Genomic DNA, 24,600 nt, shown 5'->3' with positions numbered 1-24,600 from the left:
CCCAACCTGTTAATTAAAATTGCCCATTCACTAATTTTGATTGTTGTTGTTGTGGTCTTCAGTCCTGAGACTGGTTTGATGCAGCTCTCCATGCTACTCTATCCTGTGCAAGCTTCTTCATCTCCCAGTACCTACTGCAACCTACATCCTTCTGAATCTGCTTAGTGTATTCATCTCTTGGTCTCCCTCTACGATTTTTACCCTCCACGCTGCCCTCCAATACTAAATTGGTGATCCCTTGATGCCTCAAAACATGTCCTACCAACCGATCCCTTCTTCTGGTCAAGTTGTGCCACAAACTTCTCTTCTCCCCAATCCTGTTCAATACTTCCTCATTAGTTATGTGATCTACCCATCTAATCTTCAGCATTCTTCTGTAGCACCACATTTCGAAAGCTTCTATTCTCTTCTTGTCCAAACTAGTTATCGTCCATGTTTCACTTCCATACATGGCTACACTCCATACAAATACTTTCAGAAATGACTTCCTGACACTTAAATCTATACTCGATGTTAACAAATTTCTCTTCTTCAGAAACGCTTTCCTTGCCATTGCCACTCTACATTTTATATCCTCTCTACTTCGACCATCATCAGTTATTTTGCTCCCCAAATAGCAAAACTCCTTTACTACTTTAAGTGTCTCATTTCATAATCTAATTCCGACTTAATTCGACTACATTCCATTATCCTCGTTTTGTTTTTGTTGATGTTCATCTTATATCCTCCTTTCAAGACACTGTCCATTCCATTCAACTGCTCTTCCAAGTCCTTTGCTGTCTCTGACAGAATTACAATGTCATCGGCGAACCTCAAAGTTTTTATTTCTTCTCCATGGATTTTAATACCTACTCCGAATTTTTCTTTTGTTTCCTTTACTGCTTGCTCAATATACAGATTAAACAACATCGGGGAGAGGCTACGACCCTGTCTTACTCCCTTCCCAACCACTGCTTCCGTTTCATGTCCCTCGACTCTTACAACTGCCATCTGGTTTCTGTACAAATTGTAAATAGCCTTCCGCTTCCTGTATTTTACCCCTCCCACCTTTAGAATTTGAAAGAGAGTATTCCAGTCAACATTGTCAAAAGCTTTCTCTAAGTCTACAAATGCTAGAAACGTAGGTTTGCCTTTCCTTAATCTTTCTTCTAAGATAAGTCGTAAGGTCAGTATTGCCTCACGTGTTCCAGTGTTTCTACGGAATCCAAACTGATCTTCCCCGAGGTTGGCTTCTACTAGTTTTTCCATTCGTCTGTAAAGAATTCGTGTTAGTATTTTGCAGCTGTGACTTATTAAACTGATAGTTCGGTAATTTTCACATCTGTCAACACCTGCTTTCTTTGGGATTGGAATTATTATATTCTTCTTGAAGTCTGAGGGTATTTCAGCTGTTTCATACATCTTGCTCACCAGATGGTAGAGTTTTGTCAGGACTGGCTCTCCCAGGGCCATCAGTAGTTCCAATGGAATGTTGTCTACTCCGGGGGCCTTGTTTCGACTGAGGTCTTTCAGTGCTCTGTCAAACTCTTCACGCAGTACCGTATCTCCCATTTCATCTTCATCTACATCCTCTTCCATTTCCATAATATTGTCCTCAAGTAGATTGCCCTTGTATAAACCCTCTATATACTCCTTCCATCTTTCTGCTTTCCCTTCTTTGCTTAGAACTGGTTTTCCATCTGAGCTCTTGATATTCATACAAGTGGTTCTCTTATCTCCAAAGGTCTCTTTAATTTTCCTGTAGGCAGTATCTATCTTACTCCTTGTGAGATAAGCCTCTACATCCTTACATTTGTCCTCTAGCCATCCCTGCTTAGCCATTTTGCACTTCCTGTCGATCTCATTTTTGAGACGTTTGTATTCCTTTTTGCCTGCTTCATTTACTGCATTTTTATTAATTTTGATTAATATTGAATAACTGAATATTTGGCCCTTAAATTCCAAAACTAACTCTTAAGGTCGGATAACGCATCTGTACTTGTTATTTTCTACTCTCTCACCTTGTCAGACGGCATAAAATACGTCAGACAAACCTACTCCAATTACCAAATTTTCAATAAGAGCGTGGCTGGAAAACTGAGCTCTGGTAATCACAGGCGTGAGTAATATCGAATTAAATGCCGAAGCTGAGCATCACGTTACCAAAAGCAGCGTCGTGGACAGGTCAGCAAGCTGCCGATGGCTTCTGCGTCGACGAGGAGCCTCAATTGCAATAAAATGAATTTATTTTCGCGAACAGGCTTCCTATTCGTAAACTCCTATTCAAAAGCTAATTCTGCTTTCTTTCCAATCGTCTCGCACTCGTTAAGACGGGACTCAGCAACCCAAAGGCGGAATCCAGTAACGTGTTTAATAAAGTGTGGGTCAAGGAAATTGCTCTGCTCCTGTATGCTTCCTGTGAGACAGTATTCCCAACCGCAACTAGCGGAATCAGCCTGTCTCTAGCAGTAAAACACGACAGTTCCCCTAACTGAATACTAGTTTCAGTTGCAGCTGGCAGACTTATTCAAAGTTCTGCACAACACACTGAAAAGAATTTACACTCCTACAGCAGAGCCGAAAGCACGACGTCCGCTCGCTACAGCAGCTAAGACGCTTCTCCACGATAACAGCTCCAAAAGCTTCCCTCTGCAAACATCAGCACCCGCACGCTATTTTTCGAGTTGGCCAATCTCGTGGCTCTAGACCAGCACAGTTCGCTCCCACTATTATTTCCTGGCTTCTTCCCGCCAATTACAACATTCTGCGCCTTACTGCGCCTAGATTATTCTGGAACAAACTGAAACTCCGTTCAAAACTGAACCCACCAATCGTGTCGCCCTCGCGCGGGAAAGATCAGTGCACTAGCTTAACCGCGTTTCTTAGAAAGCCCCAGAAAACGTTAAGATTCATGGGAAGGCTCCATTAGACGCTAGCTCATCTCAAAATAGTGGCGTCGGCGTAAAGTCCAGCGCCAACGAGGCGCCGTCCCTCCAAGGCCCCGCGCAATGGGTGCCTACCTGCTCCGGCGGCGCGTCTCCCCCAGTGGGACGCTTTCGCATGCCGACTAGTAATGGTCGGTTGTAAACTTCCCCACCCCTCTGCCCTGCCTTTGAGCAGTTTCCGCTCGTCCGCTCCAGCCAAACTCCGTGAAAATATCACCTGAACCACGACTTAATGCAACATGCGAATTTCTTAAAGTTAATACGCTTCTTATGCCGTCTGATACTCCCTATATTAATTTCAATAGGCTGATTGCCTATCAAGGGATCACCAATTTAGTATTGGAGGGCAGCGTGGAGGGTAAAAATCGTAGAGGGAGACCAAGAGATGAATACACTAAACAGATTCAGAAGGATGTAGGTTGCAGTAGGTACTGGGAGATGAAAAAGCTTGCACAGGATAGAGTAGCATGGAGAGCTGCATCAAACCAGTCTCAGGACTGAAGACCACAACAACAACAACAGGCTGATTGCCTGATAAATAACATAATAACCGATATCTAACTCGTCTTTGCAACAATTATTATATTACAGTAAGGTGCAAAATACTGTTACCTTACAACATCTACGACAAGTTCACCGAATCTCTGGGTAAAACAGTGTTTATTAGGAAATAGATTAGCTAACATCACGGAGCAGCCTGGTTTTTCATGGCTTCGAGTACTATGTTATCCTCACTTAGTAATTATTTCTGTTACATTACGTACATACACTGCAGCGCCAAAGAAACTGGTATAGCCATACGGCGCCGCGGTCGGCAACGCCTATACAAGACAACGTCTGGCGCAGATGTTAGATCGGTTACTGCTGCTACAATGGAAGGTTATCAAGCTTTGAGTGAGTTTGAACGTGGTGTTGTAGTCGCCGCACTAGTGAAGGTGACACAGCATCTCCGAGGTAGCAATGAAGTGTGGATTTTTACGTACGACCATTTCACGAGTTACCGTGAATATCAGGAATCTGGTAAAACATAAAATCTCCGACATGCGTGGCCAACAAAAGATCCTGCATAGATCGGGACCAACGACGACTGAAGTGGAACCCTTCCACAAAATGCTGCAGATTTCGGTACTGGGCCATCAACAAGCGTCAGCGTGCGAACCATTCAACGAAACATCATCAATATGGGCTTTCGGAGCCGAAAGCGCACTCGTGCACGCCTGATAACTGCTCGACACAAAGCATTACCCCTCACTTGGGCCCATCAATACTGACATTGCACTGTTGACGACTGGAAACATGCTGCCTGGTCCGACGAGTCTCGTTTCAAATTGTATCGAGGGGATGGGCGTGTATGGGTATGGAGACAACCTCATCAATCCACGGACCCTGCATGTCAGCAGGAGACTGTTCAAATTAGTGGAGGCTCTGTAATAGCGTGGGCTGTGTGCAGTTGGAGTGATATGAGAGCCCTGATAGTTCTAGATACGACTCTGACAGGTGACACGTAAGTAAGCATTCTGTCTGATCGCTTGCATCCATTCATGCCCAATGGGTCATTACAGCTGAACAATGCGACACCCCTCACTTCCAGAATTCCTAAAGAGTAGCTTCAGGAACACCCTTCTAAGTTTAAACACTTCCACTGGCCACCAAACTCCTCAGGCACGAGCATTATTCAGCATATCTGGGATGCCCCCAGAATGGGATTTTCACTCTGCAGCGGAGTGTGCGCTGATATGAATCTTCCTGGCAGATTAAAACTGTGTGCCGGACCGAGACTCGAACTCGGGACCTTTGCCTTTCGCGGGCAGGTGCTCTACCAACTGAGCTACCCAAGCACGACTCACGCCCCGTACTCACAGCTTTACTTCTGCCAGTATTGTCTCCTACCTTCCAAACTTTACAGAAGCTCTCCTGCGAACCTTGCAGAACTAGCACTCCTGAAAGAAAGGATATTGCGGAGACATGGCTTGGCCACAGCCTGGGGGATGTTTCCAGAATGAGACTTTCACTCTGCAGCGGAGTGTGCGCTGATATGAAACTTCCTGGCAGATTAAAACTGTGTTCCGGACCGAGACTCGAACTCGGGACCTTTGCCTTTCGAGGTCAAGTGCTCCACCAACTGAGCTACCCAAGCACGACTCACGCCTCGTCCTCACAGCTTTGCTTCTGCCAGTACCTTGTCTCCTACCTTCCAAACTTTACAGAAGCTCTCCTGCGAACCTTGCAAGACTAGCACTCCTGAAAGAAAGCATATTGCGGAGACATGGCTTAGCCAGTGGTAGAGCACTTGCCCGCGAAAGGCAAAGGTCCGGAGTTCGAGTCTCGGTCCGGCACACAGTTTTAATCGGCCAGGAAGTTTCATATCTGGGATGCCTAGCAACATGCTCTTCAGAAGAGATCTCGATCCCCTCGCACTCTTACGAATTTATGTGCAGCGCTGCAGGATTCATGGTGTCAGTTGCCTGCAGCACTACTTCAGACATTAGTCGAGTCCATGCTACGTCGTGTTGCGGCACTTCCGCGTGTTCGCGGTGTCCCTAAACAATATTAAGCATGTGTTCCGGTTTCTTTGGCTCTTCAGTGTAGGGTTAGCCGAACGGTCTAGGCGCTGCAGTCACGGACTGTGCGGCTGGTCCCCGTGGAGGTTCGAGTCCTCCCTCGGGTATGGGTGTGTGTGTTTGTCCTTAGGATAATTTAGGTTAAGTAGTGTGTAAGCTTAGGGACTGATGACCTTTGCAGTTGTCCCATAAGGTTTCACACACATTTGAACATTTTTTTCTTCGGTGTATTATTTGTGTGAGGACAGTCTCTCAGCAGCACTGCCACCTTTCTATCTTCTGTGTGCGCACCCTTTCCCCAGCAGTGTCTCTCTTCAGCTCGCCGCCCACTGTGGACGGCGGCACCAGCGCCGCCCCCCGGACACACAGCGACCGCGGACGGACTCCCGCCACAGCCGCGCCGCCCACGGCTTCCCAGGCCAGTACACAACTTTCTGACGAGGCCGTCTCTTTCCTGTGGTGGGTACCCTCGCTTTGTGCACGCATTGTCCACACTCACAGTCCAACGTGAGGGGACATTAGACAAATGTTACCGTAAAAAAAAAACGTAGTCTGATGAAGCGGAAGTCATGGTTTTCATGTACAGTTATTCTTTTTATAAATTTCAACCTATTCAGTTCGGAACAGAAATGAGTCACACGATGTACCTGCACGTGAAAAATGCAACAAAACTAAATTATTTCGTGATACATTCGTGTGTTGGGTGCAATTTCTGTTTCCAAAGATTTTTTTCTATCTTGAGAATTAATTCTACAGGGAATGGATCTGAAAAACGGTTTTGACGCGTTTCAGCTCCTCAAAATTTTGATGCTATCCGAATATGTAAAGGTTAATTTACGTCTATCGAGGCCTTCAAAAGAAATGTTGGAACGTTGATGAGTATGGATAGAAAAACAAAATAATATGCAGCAGTGCAATAAGCAACATGTTGAGTAGTTTATGTGTTTAAATATATAAAATTTGGATATTTTACTTTAAATCACTTGTTCAGACTCTTCCATACGCAGTGACCATTGGAAAATTTATACCACATTGCTAGTCAAAAGCGGATATCTTGCACACCACAAGCAGCCGCTTTAACTATTAGGCTTCCTCATCTCACGTAGACTCCTGGCTGAAATTCCCATTGTCGCTTATAGTTACTCTTTTTTTTTTTTTTTTTTTTTTTTCAAAACACTAGAATCAGATTTGAAGATACACAGTGTGTGGGAATAGCACCGTGGATTGGGGCTTACTTTACTATGAGGGATGTATGCGAGAACCTCTGGTGGCAGTGAAAACATCACCAACAATGAAAGCGATAGTCAGACCTGGAGGTGTGCTACTGATTAAGGGGGATTTCAGTGCTGACCAGGAAAGCGATGCAGTCCTTTTGATGCCACAGTACACGCCCCACCAGCTGTAAACGACTCCTTGTAGCTCACAGAGTTTCACACCTGTCTGGCTAGTTTTTGTATTTTTCTGCGTAAATCCATTCTACTGATACCTTCTCCTTTCGGAAATCAAAGGCCACTGGTACCAGACGTTGATATTTGACTTCGTCTTTATCGAAATAAACTGCTATATGACAGTGAATTGGTATGGTGGCAACATGGCTTCAATGACAGTCATTTCACGTTAAAGTCAAAGGCAATCCAACTGGTACCTGAAAAATAGATATAGAGGACCATGACTAGCAACAGAGTATTCAATATGTCTTTAGTCTTAATCACAGCAGAAAACAACAAACTTTTACGTGATATGGTAGTCTCTGCAACTATTCAAGGGGACAAATGGCAGCAAAACAAGAATTTTAACATTGATAATGGATTAAAATTTTTTTATTGGACTTAAGAAGTATTCCCTCCTACATAGTGAATTAAAACTTTCGGGCTTTGACTAAAAGCCTAATGCAGCGCAGTAAGACAACAGAATTTCACCAACGGTGTCAGCTGTTCGTTGAACAGACAGAAAACTGATCCTGAAAATAATTGGAGAGCTCGACTTCGACACATATTTGCACAGTTTGGTGCATACAAATATCGTGAGTTATTAGTCACAGGGTGTAGTGTGTCCTAACAAAAAAAGAGAAGAATGTATCGCGGAAGAGATTAAACAGACAGTTCACAGTGAACATTACTTCCGAAAAAGTCAGGAATCTCTCAATGTAAGAACCAGGTTTTAGCCATTCTACTACCCTATACCTGTATCAAGAGACAATTGAAGCATCAGAAGGATATCATTACAAGTGAAATTACTGCGGATGGTCATAAAAACCATAAAAAGCGATAAGAGAGCAATCGGTAGAGTAAATAAAAGAGATGGAGAGGGAAATAAAACAAACCAGGACAAGACTTGAAAAACAGCACCAAAATTAGTTGGTGAAGAAGATAAAAAAATCAACATTGAAGCAGAGCGCGTTTTGGGAAAGAAGATGTAGCCAAGGTACTAATAGGAAAAACGATGTAGGCCAAAAAAGTGAAGATTTCGCTCTTTTTTGGGCGGTAGACGGTTGTGGGAGATAATAAAAGACCTTACATGAAAAATTACAAGCCACAGAAGACTAGACTGAACTACTTTAAGCAGTTGCTAGCATCTCAGACAGTGAACTGACATCAGTTAGTTCTAGCAAGATGACGTAGAGGAATTATGGGCAAAGTCTAAGCACATTGTAAATCGTGGTCTGGAGAGTTATGTGCCCGGTAAGTAGGACGGAAAAGACCCACCATGGTTTAATAAAGAAATTCGGAAAATGCTGAGGAAGCAGTGACTCTCGGTTCAAATGGCGACACGCGAAGGTTAGTAGAGATTAGTGCGTCTGTGAAAAGATCTATGCATGAAACACACAACTTCCACCGTTACACCTTAGCAAAATATCTGTCGGAGAGGCGGGGAAAATTATAGTCCTATGTAAAATTGGCAAGTGAGTCACTTATTGAGCACTCTGGTGTGGAAGTTGAAGATAGAAAAACGAAAGCTGAAGTTTTAAATTTCACATTCAAAAAATCGTTCACGCAGGAGAATCGTACAAAAATACCGCCGTCTGACCGTTGAACAGACTTCCATTTAGACGACATAGTACTAAGCATCCCTAGCGTAGAGAAAACATTTGAACGAGTTGAAACCTACGGTCATAAGGTCTGGATGGAATATATAAGAAAGGTAAAAGAACAGACCCGCAAAATTACACACCGATATCCCTAACATCGGTTTGCAGCAGAATCGAACACATTCCCAGTTCGAATATAATATATTTTCTTGAGATTAAACAACTTATGTCCACCAGTCAGCATGGCTTTTGAAAGCATCGCTTGTGCGGAACTCAGTTCATTGTTTTCTCAAATGATATACTGCGTAGTATGTATGAAGGACAACAGGTAGATTCCATATTTCTAGATTTCCGAAAAGCTTTTGACACGGTGCCTCATTGCAGGCTGTTGAAGAAGTAACGAGCATATGGAATAGATTCACAGATATGTGAGTGGCTTGAAGACTTCCTAAGTAATAGGATCCAGCACGTTATCTTCGATGGCGAGTGTTCATCAGCGCCAAGGATATCGTCAGTAACGTCCCACGGAGGTGTCATAGGACCGATATTATTCTTTTATTATTATTTATTATTATTCTTTAATATGTAAATGATTTGGCAGACAGGGTCGACAGTAGTCTGCTGATGATGCTGTGGTGTCGAAATTGAGCAACTGTGGGAGGATACAGAATGACTTAGATCAGATGTCTAGTTGGTGTAATGAGTGGAGCTGGCTCTAAATGTAGAAAAATGGAAGTTAGTGTGTATGAGTAAGAAGATAAATCTGTAATGTTCTGACACGGGAATAGTAGTATACCGCTTGCCACAGTCCTGTCGTTTGAATATCTGAGCGTAACGTTACAAGGCGATATTGAGGACTGTGGAAGAGAAGTCGACTTCGGCTTACTGGGAGAATTTTAGTAAAGTGTATTTCACCTATAAAGGAGATCCCATATAGGACCCTGCTCGAGCGTTTGGGATGGTTACCACGTAGGATTAAAGGAAACTATCGAAGCAATTCACAGGCGGGCTGCTAGATTTGTTACTGATAGCTTCGAACAAATGTAAGTGTTAATGGAAATGTATGAATATCAAGAGCTCAGATGGAAACCCAGTTCTAAGCAAAGAAGGGAAAGCAGAAAGGTGGAGGGAGTATACAGAGGGCCTATACAAGGGCGATGTACTTGAGGACAATATTATGGAAATGGAAGAGGATGTAGATGAAGATGAAATGGGAAATACCATACTGCGTGAAGAGTTTGACAGAGCACTGAAAGACCTGAGTAGAAACAAGCCCTGGCGAGTAGACAACATTCCATTAGAACTACTGACGGCCTTGGGAGACCCAGTCCTGTCAAAACTCTACCATTTGGTGAGCAAGATGTACGAGATAGGCGAAATTCCCTCAGACTTCAAGAAGAATATAATAATTCCGATCCCAAAGAAAACAGGTGCTGACAGATGTGAAAATTACCGAACAATCAGTTTAATAAGTCACGGATGCAAAATACTAACGTGCATTCTCTACAGACGAATGGAAAAACTTGTAGAAGCTGACCTCGGGAAGATCACTTTGGATTACGTAGAAATATTGGAACACGTGGGGCAATACTGACCCTACGACTTATCTTAGAAGCTAGATTAAGGAAAGGCAAACCTACGTTTCTAGCATTTGTAGACATAGAGAAAGCTTTTGACAATGTTAACTGGAATACTCTCTTTCAAATTCTGAAGGTGGCAGGGGTAAAAACACGGAGCGAAAGGCTATTTACAATTTGTACAGAAACCAGATGGCAGTTATAAGAGTCGAGGGGCACGAAAGGGAAGCAGTGGTTGGGAAGGGAGTGAGACAGGGTTGTAGTCTATCCCCGATGTTATTCAATCTGTATATTGAGCAAGCAGTGAAGGAAACAAGAAAAAATCTGAGTAGATATTAAAATTCATGGAGAAGATATAAAATCTTTGAGGTTCGCCGATGACATTGTAATTCTGTCAGAGACAGCAACGGACTTGGAAGAGCAGTTGAACGGAATGGACAGTGTCATGAAAGGAGGGTATAAGATGAACATCAACAAAAACAAAACGAGGATAATGGATTGTATCGAATTAAGTCCGGTGGTGCTGAAGGAATTAGAGTAGGAAATGAGACACTTAAAGTAGTAAAGGAGTTTTGCTACTTGGGAAGCAAAATAACTAATAGTCGAAGTAGAGATGATATAAAATGTAGACTGGCAATGGCAAGGAAAGCGTTTCTGAAGAAGAGAAATTTGTTAACATCGAGTATTGATTTAAGTGTCAGGAAGTCGTTTCTGAAAGTATTTGTATGGAGTGTATCCATGTATGGAAGTGAAACATGGATGACAACTAGTTTGGACAAGAAGAGAATAGGAGCTTTGGAAATGAGGTGCTACAGAAGAATGCTGAAGATTAGATGGGTAGATCATATAACTAATGAGGAGGAATAGGATTGGGGAGAAGAGAAGTTTGTGGCACAACTTAACTAGAAGAAGGGATCGGTTGGTAGGACATGTTCTGAGGCACCAAAGGATCACGAATTTAGTATTGGAGGGCAGTGTGGAGGGTAAAAATCGTAGAGGGAGAGATGAATACACTAAACAGATTCAGACAGATGTAAGTTGCAATAGGTACTGCGAAATGAAGAAGCTTGCACAGGATAGAGTAGCATGGAGAGCTGCATCAAACCAGTCTCAGGACTGAAGACCACAACAACAACAATAATGGAAATGCTTCAGGCACTCAAATGGGATTAGATTAGATTTAATTCCATTCCAATTGATCTGTAGTGAGGAGGTCCTCCAGGATGCACAACATGTCAGAAAAACAGTAATACATGACAAATATTTACAACTCAAACAAATAAGCTAATGTACCATTCCACAGGTGCCAAGTGGAATGATCGTCATTTTTTTAATGAACACTATATGAAAGACTCATTTTACAAACACTAATGCACTGAATTTAAAATAAAAAAATCTTTTTTATCTACAAGGTAATAAACATATAATTGAACTACTATAATACTTATTTACAATGAACACAATACTGCACTGAAATGGTGCAGAAGTTAGATTGTACTTACATAAACACACACAGACACACACACACACACACCCGATCACACACACACACACACACACACACTTATTTACAATGAAGACATTACTGCACTGAAATTGTGCGTAAGTTATATATACAGGGTGGTCCATTGATCGTGACCGGGCCAAATATCTCACGAAATAAGCGTCAAACGAAAAAACTACAAAGAACGAAACTTGTCTAGCTTGAAGGGGGAAACCAGACGGCGCTATGGTTGGCCCGCTAGACGGCGCTGCCATAGGTCAAATGGATAGCAAATGCGCTTTTTTTAAATAGGAGCCCACATTTTTTATTACATATTCGTGTATGTTTTATTTGGAATGTTTTGTTTGGACCACTTTTTTCGCTTTGTGATAGATGGCGCTGTAATAGTCACAAACATATGGCTCACAATTTTAGACGAACAATTGGTAACAGGTAGGCTTTTTAAATTAAAATACAGAACGTGGGTACGTTTGAACAATTCATTTCGGTTGTTCCAATGTGATACATGTACCTTTGTGAACTTTTCATTTCTGAGAACGTATGCTGTTACAGCGTGATTACCTGTAAATACCACATTAATGCAACAAATGCTCAAAATGATGTCCGTCAACGTCAATGCATTTGGCAATACGTGTAACGACATTCCTCTCAACAGCGAGTGGTTCGCCTTCCGTAATGTTCACACATGCATTGACAATGCGCTGACGCATGCTGTCGGGCGTTTTCGGTGGATCACGATAGGGAATATCCTTCAATTTTCCCCACAGAAAGAAATCCGCGGACGTCAGATACGGTGAACGTGCGGGCCATGGTATGGTTCTTCGACGACCAATCCACCTGTCATGAAATATGCTATTCAATACCGCTTCAACAGCATGGGAGCTATGTGCCGGACATCCATCATGTTGGAAGTACATCGCCATTCTGTCATGCAGTGAAACATCTTGTAGTAACATCGGTAGAACATTACGTAGGAAATCAGCATACATTGCACCATTCAAATTGCCATCGAAAAAATGGGGGCCAATTATCCTTCCTCCCATAATGCCGCACCATTAACCCGCCAAGGTCGCTGATGTTCCACTTGTCGCAGACATCGTGGACTTTCCGTTGCCCAATAGTGCATACTGCTCCCGTTTACGTTACCGCTGTTGGTAAATGACGCTTCGTCGCTCAATAGAACGCATGCAAAAAATCTGTCCGTCCCGTAATTTCCCATGTGCTCAGTGGCAGAACTGTACACGTTCAAAGCCGTCGCTATGCAATTCCTGGTGCATAGAAATATAGTACGGGTGCAATCGATGTTGATGTAGCATTCTCAACACCGACGTATTTGAGATTCCCGATTCTCGAGGAGTTTGTCTGCTACTGATGTGCGGATTAGCCGCGACAGCAGCTAAAACACCTACTTGGGCATCATCATTTGTTGCAGGTCATGATTGACGTTTCACATGTGGCTGAACACTTCCTGTTTCCTTAAATAACGTAACTATCCGGCGAACGGTCCGGAAACTTGGATGATGTCCAGGATACCAAGCAGCATACGTGGGACACGGCCGTTGGGCATTTTGATCACAACAGCCATACATCAACACGATATAGACCTTTTCCGCAATTGGTAAACGGTCCATTGTAACATGGGTAATGTATCACGGAGCAAATACCGTCCGCACTGGCGGAATGTTACGTGATACCACGTACTTATACGTTTGCGGCTATTACAGCGTCATCTATCACAAAGCGAAAAGAGTGGTCCAACAAAAACATTCATATTTCTTTACGTACTACACGAATATGTAATAACAAAGGGGTTCCTATTTAAAAAAAACGCAATTGATATCCGTTTGATCTATGGCATGTAACGGGCCAATCATAGCGCCATCTGTTTTCCCCCTTGAAGGTAGACGAATTTCGTTCTTTGTAGTTTTTTCGTTTGATTCTTATTTCGTGAGATATTTGGCCTGGTCACTATCAATATATATATATATCAGTTGGTTCTACTGAGAAATTGATCAATGGAGTAGAGAGATTCGGCCACCAATAGATCCTTTAGGCTTCTGTTAAACTGAATTTCATTGGTTGTTAAGCTTTTTATGGCTGCTGGAAAGTTATTGAAAATGTGTGTTCCTGAATAATGCACACCTTTTTGTACAAGTGACTTTAAATCCTTGTGAATATTATTCTTATTTCTAGTATTGATTCCATAAACTGAGGTGTTGGTTTGAAAAAGTGATATATTTTTAAAAGATAAATTTCATTAAGGAACAAGTATATTCGGAAGTAGTAGTTAGTATTCTAGGCTTCTGCAAGATTTTCTTGAGTACACACCACATACAACTCTTACTGCACGTTTTTGTGCCCGGAAAACTTTAGCTTGGCTTGATGAATTACCCCAAAAATAATCCCATATGACACTATGAAATGAGAGTAATCATAGTATGCTAGCTTTTTCATTTTTGTATCCCCTATGTCCGACACAATTCGCTTTGCAAATGGAGATTTGTTAAGACGCTTCAGCAGTTCTTTGGTGTGCTCCTCCCAGATGAATTTATTACCAACCTGTAGCCCCAAGAATTTAACACTGTCCACTTCTTCTATCTGCTTGTCATCGTATGTTAGGCATATACTCGCGGGACACCCCTTACAAGTTCTGAACTGCATGAGTGTATTTTTTCAAAGTTTAGTGATAAAGAATTGGCTAGGAACCAGTGATTAATGTTCACAAATATTTTAGTAACCGATCTTTCAAAGACTACACTTGATTTGCTATTTATTGCAATGTTTGTATCATTGGCAAACAAAACGAAATGCCTGGAGGAGCACAACTGATTTAATGAGCAGGCATCTGAAGCTAATTTCAGACTGATTGTACTTCCTCCGACATACATTGTGCGGAACGACCACGAAGATAAGATATGAGAAATTAGGGCTCATATGGAGGCACATAGATCGTCGTTTTTCTCTCGCGCTATTTGTGAGTGGAACAGGAATGAAATGATTAGTAGTGGTACGGAGACCCTCTGCCAAGAGCCGTACAGTGGATTGTGGAGTATTAATGTAGATGTACATGTAAAGAGTGTACCTTCGTAAGTCTAAATAGAAACTATGAAACATTATCTTGAAACAAAAGAATTAGATACAAACGAATGAACACTAAACAGTTGGTTAAGACACGGTATGTAATGTTGCTGACATCATTGGGAAAGCAATTCTTCTTAGAAATGCAGTAATGTGCAAAACATGCATACTTTTAAAAGACGTAAGATGCATAGTGGAATCATAGCTACAGGATCTGTAGCTAGTGGATATTTTTTTACACTCTGTGACGTAAAAGAGAACAAGCGAGAAGAGTTTACTTACAGAATACACAGCTATTTTGTCTGATTCAGCTCTCTGTTTGGGGCAACATGTAAATCGTGAGATTAAAAAATAAGACAGAAACCAAACTTTAATTTTAGTACAAAGGAGAAAACTTTGTATATGCTCAACACTTACCTCTTATTGTACATATACAGCAGGCCACAGTAGGAGTATATTGATACTGTACACTTGCCGGTGACGTCGTGGCCACGTGACGTGATAAAGAAAGTATATAATTGGAGCAGGAACAAATGAATAATTGTATCGATGGTGCATGCAAACCACAAACTGGGAACTCCACTGACATAGCGATTTTGAAAAAGGAGACTGAGTATATTAGCTTTGCAACAACAGCATCTTGCTTTGCCATGTGCACACACACACACACACACACACACACACACACACACACACACACACACACACACATATATATATATATATATATATATATATATATATATATATATATATATATATACTCCTGGAAATTGAAATAAGAACACCGTGAATTCATTGTCCCAGGAAGGGGAAACTTTATTGACACATTCCTGGGGTCAGATACATCACATGATCACACTGACAGAACCACAGGCACATAGACACAGGCAACAGAGCATGCACAATGTCGGCACTAGTACAGTGTATATCCACCTTTCACAGCAATGCAGGCTGCTATTCTCCCATGGAGACGATCGTAGAGATGCTGGATGTAGTCCTGTGGAACGGCTTGCCATGCCATTTCCACCTGGCGCCTCAGTTGGACCAGAGTTCGTGCTGGACGTGCAGACCGCGTGAGACGACGCTTCATCCAGTCCCAAACATGCTCAATGGGGGACAGATCCGGAGATCTTGCTGGCCAGGGTAGTTGACTTACACCTTCTAGAGCACGTTGGGTGGCACGGGATACATGCGGACGTGCATTGTCCTGTTGGAACAGCAAGTTCCCTTGCCGGTCTAGGAATGGTAGAACGATGTGTTCGATGACGGTTTGGATGTACCGTGCACTATTCAGTGTCCCATCGACGATCACCAGTGGTGTACGGCCAGTGTAGGAGATCTCTCCCCACACCATGATGCCGGGTGTTGGCCCTGTGTGCCTCGGTCGTATGCAGTCCTGATTGTGGCGCTCACCTGCACGGCGCCAAACACGCATACGACCATCATTGGCACCAAGGCAGAAGCGACTCTCATCGCTGAAGACGACACGTCCCCCTTCGTCCCTCCATTCACGCCTGTCGCGATACCACTGGAGGCGGGCTGCACGATGTTAGAGCGTGAGCAGAAGACGACCTAACGGTGTGCAGGACCGTAGCCCAGCTTCATGGAGACGGTTGCGAATGGTCCTCGCCGATACCCCAGGAGCAACAGTGTCCCTAATTTGCTGGGAAGTGGCGGTGCGGTCCCCTACGGCACTGCGTAGGATCCTACGGTCTTGGCGTGCATCCGTGCGTCGCTGCAGTCCGGTCCCAGGTCGACAGGCACGTGCACCTTCCGCCGACCACTGGCGACAACATCGATGTACTGTGGAGACCTCACGCCCCACGTGTTGAGCAATTCGGCGGTATGTCCACCCGACCTCCCGCATGCCCACTATACGCCCTCGCTCAAAGTCCGTCAACTGCACATACGGTTCACGTCCACACTGTCGCGGCATACTACCAGTGTTAAAGACTGCGATGGAGCTCCGTATGCCACGGCAAACTGGCTGACACTGACGGCGGCGGTGCACAAATGCTGCACAGCTAGCGCCATTCGACGGCCAACACCGTGGTTCCTGGTGTGTCCGCTGTGCCGTGCGTGTGATCATTGCTTGTACAGCCCTCTCGCAGTGTCCGGAGCAAGTATGGTGGGTCTGACACACCGGTGTCAATGAGTTCTTTTTTCCATTTCCAGGAGTGTATATATATATATATAATTCTCTGTCCTTCTTGTATCACTTGATATAGATGTTCCTTCCTTCTTTTATCACTTGCTATACATGCTGAGGGACTGTAGCACGTGAACAGTCATCTAGCTTTGCCATTTCTGGTAGACACGTCCTAGAGTCCATCTATAGCAAGTGATAAAAGAAGGACTGTGAAGCCTGTGTAGGCGGCGAGGTTTGGGCGTCTACATCCCAGTCAGAGTGGTGTGGAGTGCTCAGGCCTGCCAAGTCTGTAAAGTAGGATAAGCGGTGATCTGTCGCAGATCTGACGATAGAGTACAAAGTTGCTGCAGGCACAAGTGGTTTGGAGTGTACAGTTCAACGCACATCACTGAACATTGAAATCTGTAGCAGACGACCACTGCGACTTCCGATGTTGACCCAACGACATTGTCAGTCACAATTGCAGAGGGGAAAGGATAATTGAGATAGGAGCGGAGAGCAATGTAAACGTGCTACTGGTCAGATGAATTACGTTTTGGGCTGCTCGAAACGCGCACCGTGCCACAGACACAGGACATTGAAGGCTGTATTGTGATGCAGGGGACATTCACCAGCGCTTTCTGGGGTAAGGATCTACGGCACGCTGACGCCGTATGACTGCGTGAACATTAATGATGAGCAGCTACATCTTTTTGCATGATTTGCAGCAGCGATGTCATCTTTCAGCAGGACGACACTCTGTGTCACAATGCAAGACTAGTGGTACATTATTTTGAGCAGCATCATAGCGAAATTTGCCTAATCTGAATCCGATATAGCAACGTGTGGGATGCCACTGGAAGTCAGTTTCACGTCCCCAAACCACCAATCCGTAATTTGTGAGAATTGTGTAACCTGTGCGTAACAGTGCTGTGCTTATAAAATTTGGATCAGCCGATCAGTAGGAAAAATATGCCATGGTAGAAGCATGTGGCGGCTGAACACATTCCATCTGCACTTTGAGAGTAGCGTTGCACAAATGGTGACAACACGTGTAAACACAGCAACGACACTGTGACAAAAGGGCGACAATAGGAAACCACAAAACGTTATTCCACGTGCCTCCAAGACATAAATAAACACTGAAATAACACAACAACGTTATATTTAGAGGATTAAGTGCACAAAGGCTATGATAATCAGCTTAATATAGTAATACTTACAAGCGGTGCTATTACGTGTGGCAAAGAACTGCAATGAAGATGAAATATGGCTTTACGCATTACGCAGCAGAACTAAACGGCAAAGTAGCCTCGAACGCAAGAGACAATGGACTAGGACGGAACGCAGTCCTCGACGTGGGAAGCAATTACGCACTGTCTTTACCTTTCTATAACCCTATTTGTGAATCCAGAGATGAGTGGACCCTCAGGAGCATATCATTACAGGGGGAAGTACTGTGGAAGGCCAAGACAGCATCGTACTTACTTTTACCAGGAACAAATATGTAAGATGATGAAATCATTTTCGAAAATAAAGCAACGAGTGTCAATAGAATAAATGTGGATTTTTTAAAAGCAACTATTGGCTGTAATTGGTAGAGAGTTTACATGTACATACGAGTGTTATGAACATTTTACCAGAACCAATATTTCCTAGCGAATTTATTGTGGGCTTGCAGTGTCCATGACAGAGAAATGAAACAGATCATAATTGCAAGGTTCTAGATTGACAATATTACGCTATGCTGACTAAATATTTTGGCACAGCTAGTAAATAGCATAGTTAAGGAATCACAGAATTCACAATGCCTGGTTTCAGCTTATTGCCGATCTGTTACAAAACGGAAGAAACGCAACTGTAACAATAATAGATTCAACTGGCTGAAGATTAAGATTAGAAAGAATCTAAGAATTTATAAAGAAGTAACCCCTGCATGCCATAACATACCAAAAAGGAGTATCCTGAAACTGGTATGACCTCTTAGGCTGAGAATGTAAATAAAATATGACGCTGCATGAAAGGTCATTATGCGAAACAGTAGTTATTTCGTTAAAATTGTCAATGCTCGATAGCGCATTCAGAGGACTGTCCAGCTAGCACTACCTCGTGGCCTCTCTATGGAGTGTTTTATTTGTCTTTCTATGCAGCGAGTGGCCACTGTAGTTAGACCCATTTTGTCAGTTTTTTTTTTACATTGCTTGCTAAAAAGGTTTCTATTAGGTTTTACTCTGATTTTACACATTTCTTTCTCTTTTTCTTTTGTTTTTAGCTTTGTAATATACTTCACAATTTACTGTTGGATACACACTTTAGCTGTGTGGAAACATTTTAATTAATGACGATACATATTTGCTTTAAACAACTGGGACACTGACGCAGGAAATTTGTTTTACTATCTCCGTAGCGACTTCTGCCAGCTACAGCTCGTGTCTGTATATCTACAGGACGCTTTCAGGCCATCTCCAGTACTTGCTCATGTAACTGCGTGTACAAACTGCGTCATGTTTATATCCATATCAGAATATTCCTAATGGTATGTTATGGCTTGAGGCATATCAACTTTTCTATATATTCGTAGAGAGTCTATGTGATCGCCGTAAGCTTATTGACACCAGTGCTTACTAATTTAAGTTATATATTACAGCACTGAAGATGGTCACTAAGTGACCGAAAATCGATTTTGCGATAATAAACAAAAATGTACGACCACTGCTGTCTCTCCTTTCAAGTATACCCATTATCTGGTCGTAGTGCACAGGACACTATGGAGTCGCCAATCAATAATATTCGTAGATTATTCTGCTGCCAATTAGTCCTATTATTGTGGCATTAGCGTTTTCTGCATTTAGTAACCGCCCTGATGATGGCTGTAGGCCGTTACTGCTCGTTGAGTGTTGTATAGTAATCTGCAATAAGGATGGACATTCATGAACAAAATACCTGATCATGTCCACACGGTAGCCTTCATGAGCGCGAATATCATGAGCAAAATAAGACATTACAATCAACACGCCTTCTACTGACCACCACATGTGTTAACAGAACACAGTCTTATATCAGTTCATATGACGTCACGACATCGTTAGGACTACAGGTTTGTTTATAAATAAATCTTCTGCTACCAGTCACGATTTTTCTTTATTTACTTTTCGCACGACGCATTTCGGGAAATGATTCCCATTTTCAAGTGCGCTTTTTGTGTGCATTAAGCCATTTCTATTGATGTTGTCAATGTGTGAGAGACTACTTCATTTCGTTGACTTTTAAGTTTTCTAATGGTCTATTTGTGGAGAGTCTCACACACACTAAACGTCACACACAATTTGTTGTACATTTTACACTTCGAAAATATCTTATATAAACAAAACAGTTACAAAGATGGCTTAATACACATAAAAATCACACTTGAAAATGGGAATCATTTCCCGAAACGCGTCGTGCGAAAAGTAAATAAAGAACAATCGTGACAGGTAGCACAAGATTTATTTATAAACAAACGTATTGTTTTCACAGTCGCAGGCTTTAAAAAAACATTTATAATGGATCAGATCAGATCTTTAGGACTGACTTTAGTACCATAGCGCAAGACTACTGTTGAGAGTTGCAGGCCATGGACGTCAAGCAATGTATCTGAATGTCGTAGAAGACAAGAAGACAGTGGAAAACAACATCTATCTTAGATCCATACGGCTTTCCATTTCATTGGAACACCCCAGGAAGGACAGTTTTATGATCATAGGCCTGATGACCCACAAACTAGATTATCTTAGATGATATTACAAGGTCATCAGGTACTGACAAGGAATAAAACAAACAATGTCATGCTGAACACACAAATCAAAGCTGTTAGGTAGCAGATTATAACCAATCTCAGAGAGAAATTATGCGGATTGTATTAAGTTTATGTATGTAATGCCACATAGTAGGCTAAACTCAATATCGAGCTGGATGATTGGGAAAAATAGCTTTAAATACCAGAGAAACGTACATTTACATAAAATTGAAACAAAAAATTGAATGATCACCCTGGCCCTAAACCACTATTTCAGGGATAGGATGGTTAAAGACACTCATGCTTGAGCAATAAATTACTACTTTTAATTATCTCCTAAATTGAAAGCTCTTAAACAAAGTTTAAGATATCTGATCATGCTAAACAACAAATCTCCAGTCTAGTCGTGATGTGGTACAAATTTCAAACTGTCACTACAAATACATTACATTATAGTCCAGGTTAAGCATGTCACAACGGTTTTCAATGAAGTCAGTGAATATTTGTACATTCTATGGCGAATGATTTAATTATCTCTATTCAGTGAATTAAATTGATATCAGTTACATTTTTGCTTATGCAAAGTACATTTTATCGAAACTACTAACCACAACAGAATGATATTTTTACGTTAGCATCTGGTTGCTGCCGCCTACGATCAGATGGAACGTTTTGATAATATTTTACAAGAGTCGTTAGAGAAAAAATGAAAGCTAAAAATTATAAATGAAAAACGTTCGCAGAATCATAAAGTTAAAACTACATTATCATAAACTTATTTGTTTAGAAGGTGTCATTGGTATTTTTCTGACTAAATCATCTTCTTTAGTATTTGTATGTACCATAAGGGAAGAACGCTAAAGCAACCAACAATATGTAAAATCAGATTTTTGGTAATGCTGCAACGATTTGGACTGATCCGTCGTGATTAATGAGGTATATATGTGTATATTATTTGGAAAAACTCCAGAAAAAATGCTAAGAAAGTTTATGAGCTGACAGTATTGAGTTTCTTAGATGTGATTTTTCGTCAGGTCCACAAATTGACATCAGTGGCAAGAACGAGACTCATCAAATTGCCTGGTGTGGTGTCCTTTCACAGTTCACCTGGGTGTAACATGTGCCTGTACCTGGTTTGCAGCTCAGACACACCATTAGTGGTGTAACACCACACATGTATAGCAGAATCTCCACGCACTGTATGTGACGTGTGTGTCTGCTTGAACAATAGATTTAGTGCAAATAGCTCTCCTCCTTGTAACAGCCAAAACGCTTGAGACGCAGAAGTGCACATATGATTCTCCTGACAGAATACAGACTTCCGGTACTTCTGTCACCAAGAAAATCTGCTGTCTTGAAGCATAGAGGATCTTGCCCTGGAACTGATGATGAGGGAACCAGTTGCTAATTAAAGTGTGGTTTCCAGAAAATGTACAATACCAATGAGAGCATGTGGTAAGGTAAATGTCTGACAATGTCACTAATCGTGATTACCATAACAACATCAGTGATGATAGACAAATATCTCTACATGAGTCAGTGTAGTTGCTCCATACTAAAGTGTCCTGTGCTACATCTAAGGGTTTCACTCGGACTTGTAGGACTTTTTTTAATATGTGGGTGTGACTTTGACCTCACTAGGTGCTGTATGTGTTGTATAACTGAACCTGCACCATTGCCAGTCTGCATCAGATTGTGGGTCCATATAAACCGGTACACACACCAGATGCAGGCGAAGGTGTACTGCCCGCACCAGTATCATTACTAATGAGGCACGGTTTTGGTCAAAAGCGCTTCCAGGCTTTTGGCCTCTGTACAGTCATTGAGGAAGCACACTTCCTGTCACATCATTTGATAGGAATTTACACAGTTCTCAGAACACTGTGATCGATTTTTCAGTATATGAAGCGACTGTGTTTTAGTTCAAACACTGAAATTAGTACCTGCATGTGCACTATTTATGTAATAGAAAAGAAGTAATTACTTGATCAGTTCATAATTGTTGAATTTACCAGCTGCAATATGTCACTTAGCAGAGCAAAAGAACGAATTTGGTGGCAGTGGTCTTTAGATGATAAAGCATTTGCTCAGGTTACTCCTGAGGACATGCAAAACACAATTTTCAGCATAAAAATAGGTATATTTATTAGGCTCATGGCAGTGAAGCTGTGACATGCCAATGACACGCTGCCTTTCACAGTGCATACATCAGTGGTGCGAAGTGCACAGTGTGTTCAGGAAGCCAAGGTTTACTTGGTGCAGTATTTTGTATGGTATTCTAGACAAGTGCATGAAACATTAATTTACTCCCATAGCCAACAAGTTTTACTCTTGTCTTCAGAAACACAGCAGCCACGCGAATTTAGGTGGGAAGTTTGTGTGTTTGTGTGTGTGTCACTGCTATGTCTGAAATACGTTGGATAACTGCTTTATAGGTAAATAGTTGCTTTCTATGATTGATAAGACTGTATCAAGAAACTTTCTGAATAACTAAGTAAAATTTTTTTCTGCCATGGCAGGAAATTTTCTTTACATACCTCGGGATCTGATTATTTAAGAAAGGACTGATGCACTTAAAACAGTAGTGTTGTATGCATAAAGTGTCTGTATCAATGGAGTTTAACGTCTGCATGCTCCACTGTCAGAAATGTGCGTGACTGAGTATGGTACAGTTGTTCACCTGTACTGTAACATACAGAGATTTCCCCACTGTTAAGTATCATAGAAGGGAGAATTTGTAGATTCACTGGGCAGATGTGTTTCTAGAAGTGCTAACAGTTCTGTATTTATGACACTTTTCTTCATCAGGGGTGTGTACTTTGACAGAAGCTGAGCATTTATGGATTTTGCGCAGGAGGCTCCCTGAAAGAGAGAAGGACAGGAGACTGATCCAGTTAGCTAAGAAGGGGGCAGTGCAGGAGATGCGGGTGCTGCTCGAAGCTGGTGCAGATGTGCGGGCATTTGACGAGAACAGGAACACCGCCTTGCATTGGGCGGCAGCGAGTGGAAGTGTGGAGGCAGTGAGGCGTCTGCTGCAGGCTAGGGCGTCTGTGAACGCCAGGAACAACAGGCGCGAGACGCCTCTGTACTACGCCGTATGGAACGGCAGTGCGGCTGTGGTGCGGTTACTGGCTTGGTCCTCTGCCGACCCCAACGCCAGGGCTGACGATGCGAGTACGCCGCTGCACTGGGCGGCGTACTGGGGCCATGCGGAGGCGGCGGCAGCGCTTCTGGAGGCGGGCGCCGACAGAGGGGCCAGAGACGCCGACGGGGACACACCGCTGGACAAGGCCAGGCAGAGCAAGAAGCAGAAGTTGGTAGACATGCTGACGTGACGCAAGCGGTCCGACAAACATCGCGGCAGTAAGGCAAAAGGAGCTCAACTGCCTCACTTTTCGCTACTTTTTAAATTAAAAATACAAAAAAAAAAAAACAAAAAACAAATGTACTCTCACCTATTCTTTCCATCTGTACAATGTAGTACATGTAATTACTCCAGTATCAGCACAAGGGCGACAATGATCTATATCTACTAAATAATGTAAGATGAGCAACACTCCTACTGCGAAAACTCAACTAAAACACTCCATTTGTAGTAAACACCGGTTTCCTATAAATTTTTGATTGCTGAAAATTATTTGATAGGAGCATGTTTGGTGCATTTGAAACCACTGCAATATTCAAGATACACAGAGTACTATCACACTGCTACAGCAGATTTTCCCTCTTTCCACATCTTCTTTCTGTCCATCTTCAGTGCATTTCTCTCATGTTCACGTCATGTTGGAAGGGACTCTGCAGGGGCTGTGACGCAACTCGCCATGCAACGCCACACGAGTGGGACTTCTGACAGCGCTCTCGCTGCCCGACCCAGCATTCTGCCGAGCTATAGACCGCAGGAGCTGTAAAACTTAGTTATTTGTATAGGTAACCGAATCAGAAAACTGTACATGACGTACAATATGTAAATGCTGCTCTGAAGAAACATAAAGCAATGGTGCTCGTATCGTTTTTTTAAAAAA

The 24,600-nt window shown here is 42.5% G+C and overlaps 1 protein-coding gene across 1 annotated transcript in view; it reads left to right on the top strand.

Annotated features, from left to right (window-relative positions):
• The window catches only part of LOC124711863 (ankyrin repeat, PH and SEC7 domain containing protein secG-like), a 79,398-nt gene extending 55,178 nt beyond the window's left edge, over window positions 1-24,220 (top strand). The window contains exons 5-6 of the mRNA XM_047242100.1: window positions 5,804-5,944; window positions 23,433-24,220. Coding sequence (XP_047098056.1) covers window positions 5,804-5,944; window positions 23,433-23,913 — 622 coding nt within the window. The 3' untranslated portion in view covers window positions 23,914-24,220. The remainder of the gene's footprint in view (window positions 1-5,803; window positions 5,945-23,432) is intronic.
• Window positions 24,221-24,600: the final 380 nt, after the last annotated feature.

Source organism: Schistocerca piceifrons, chromosome 8, assembly GCF_021461385.2.
Source record: "Schistocerca piceifrons isolate TAMUIC-IGC-003096 chromosome 8, iqSchPice1.1, whole genome shotgun sequence".
Lineage (NCBI taxonomy): Eukaryota > Metazoa > Arthropoda > Insecta > Orthoptera > Acrididae > Schistocerca > Schistocerca piceifrons.
This window is presented reverse-complemented; position numbering and strand designations above follow the sequence as displayed.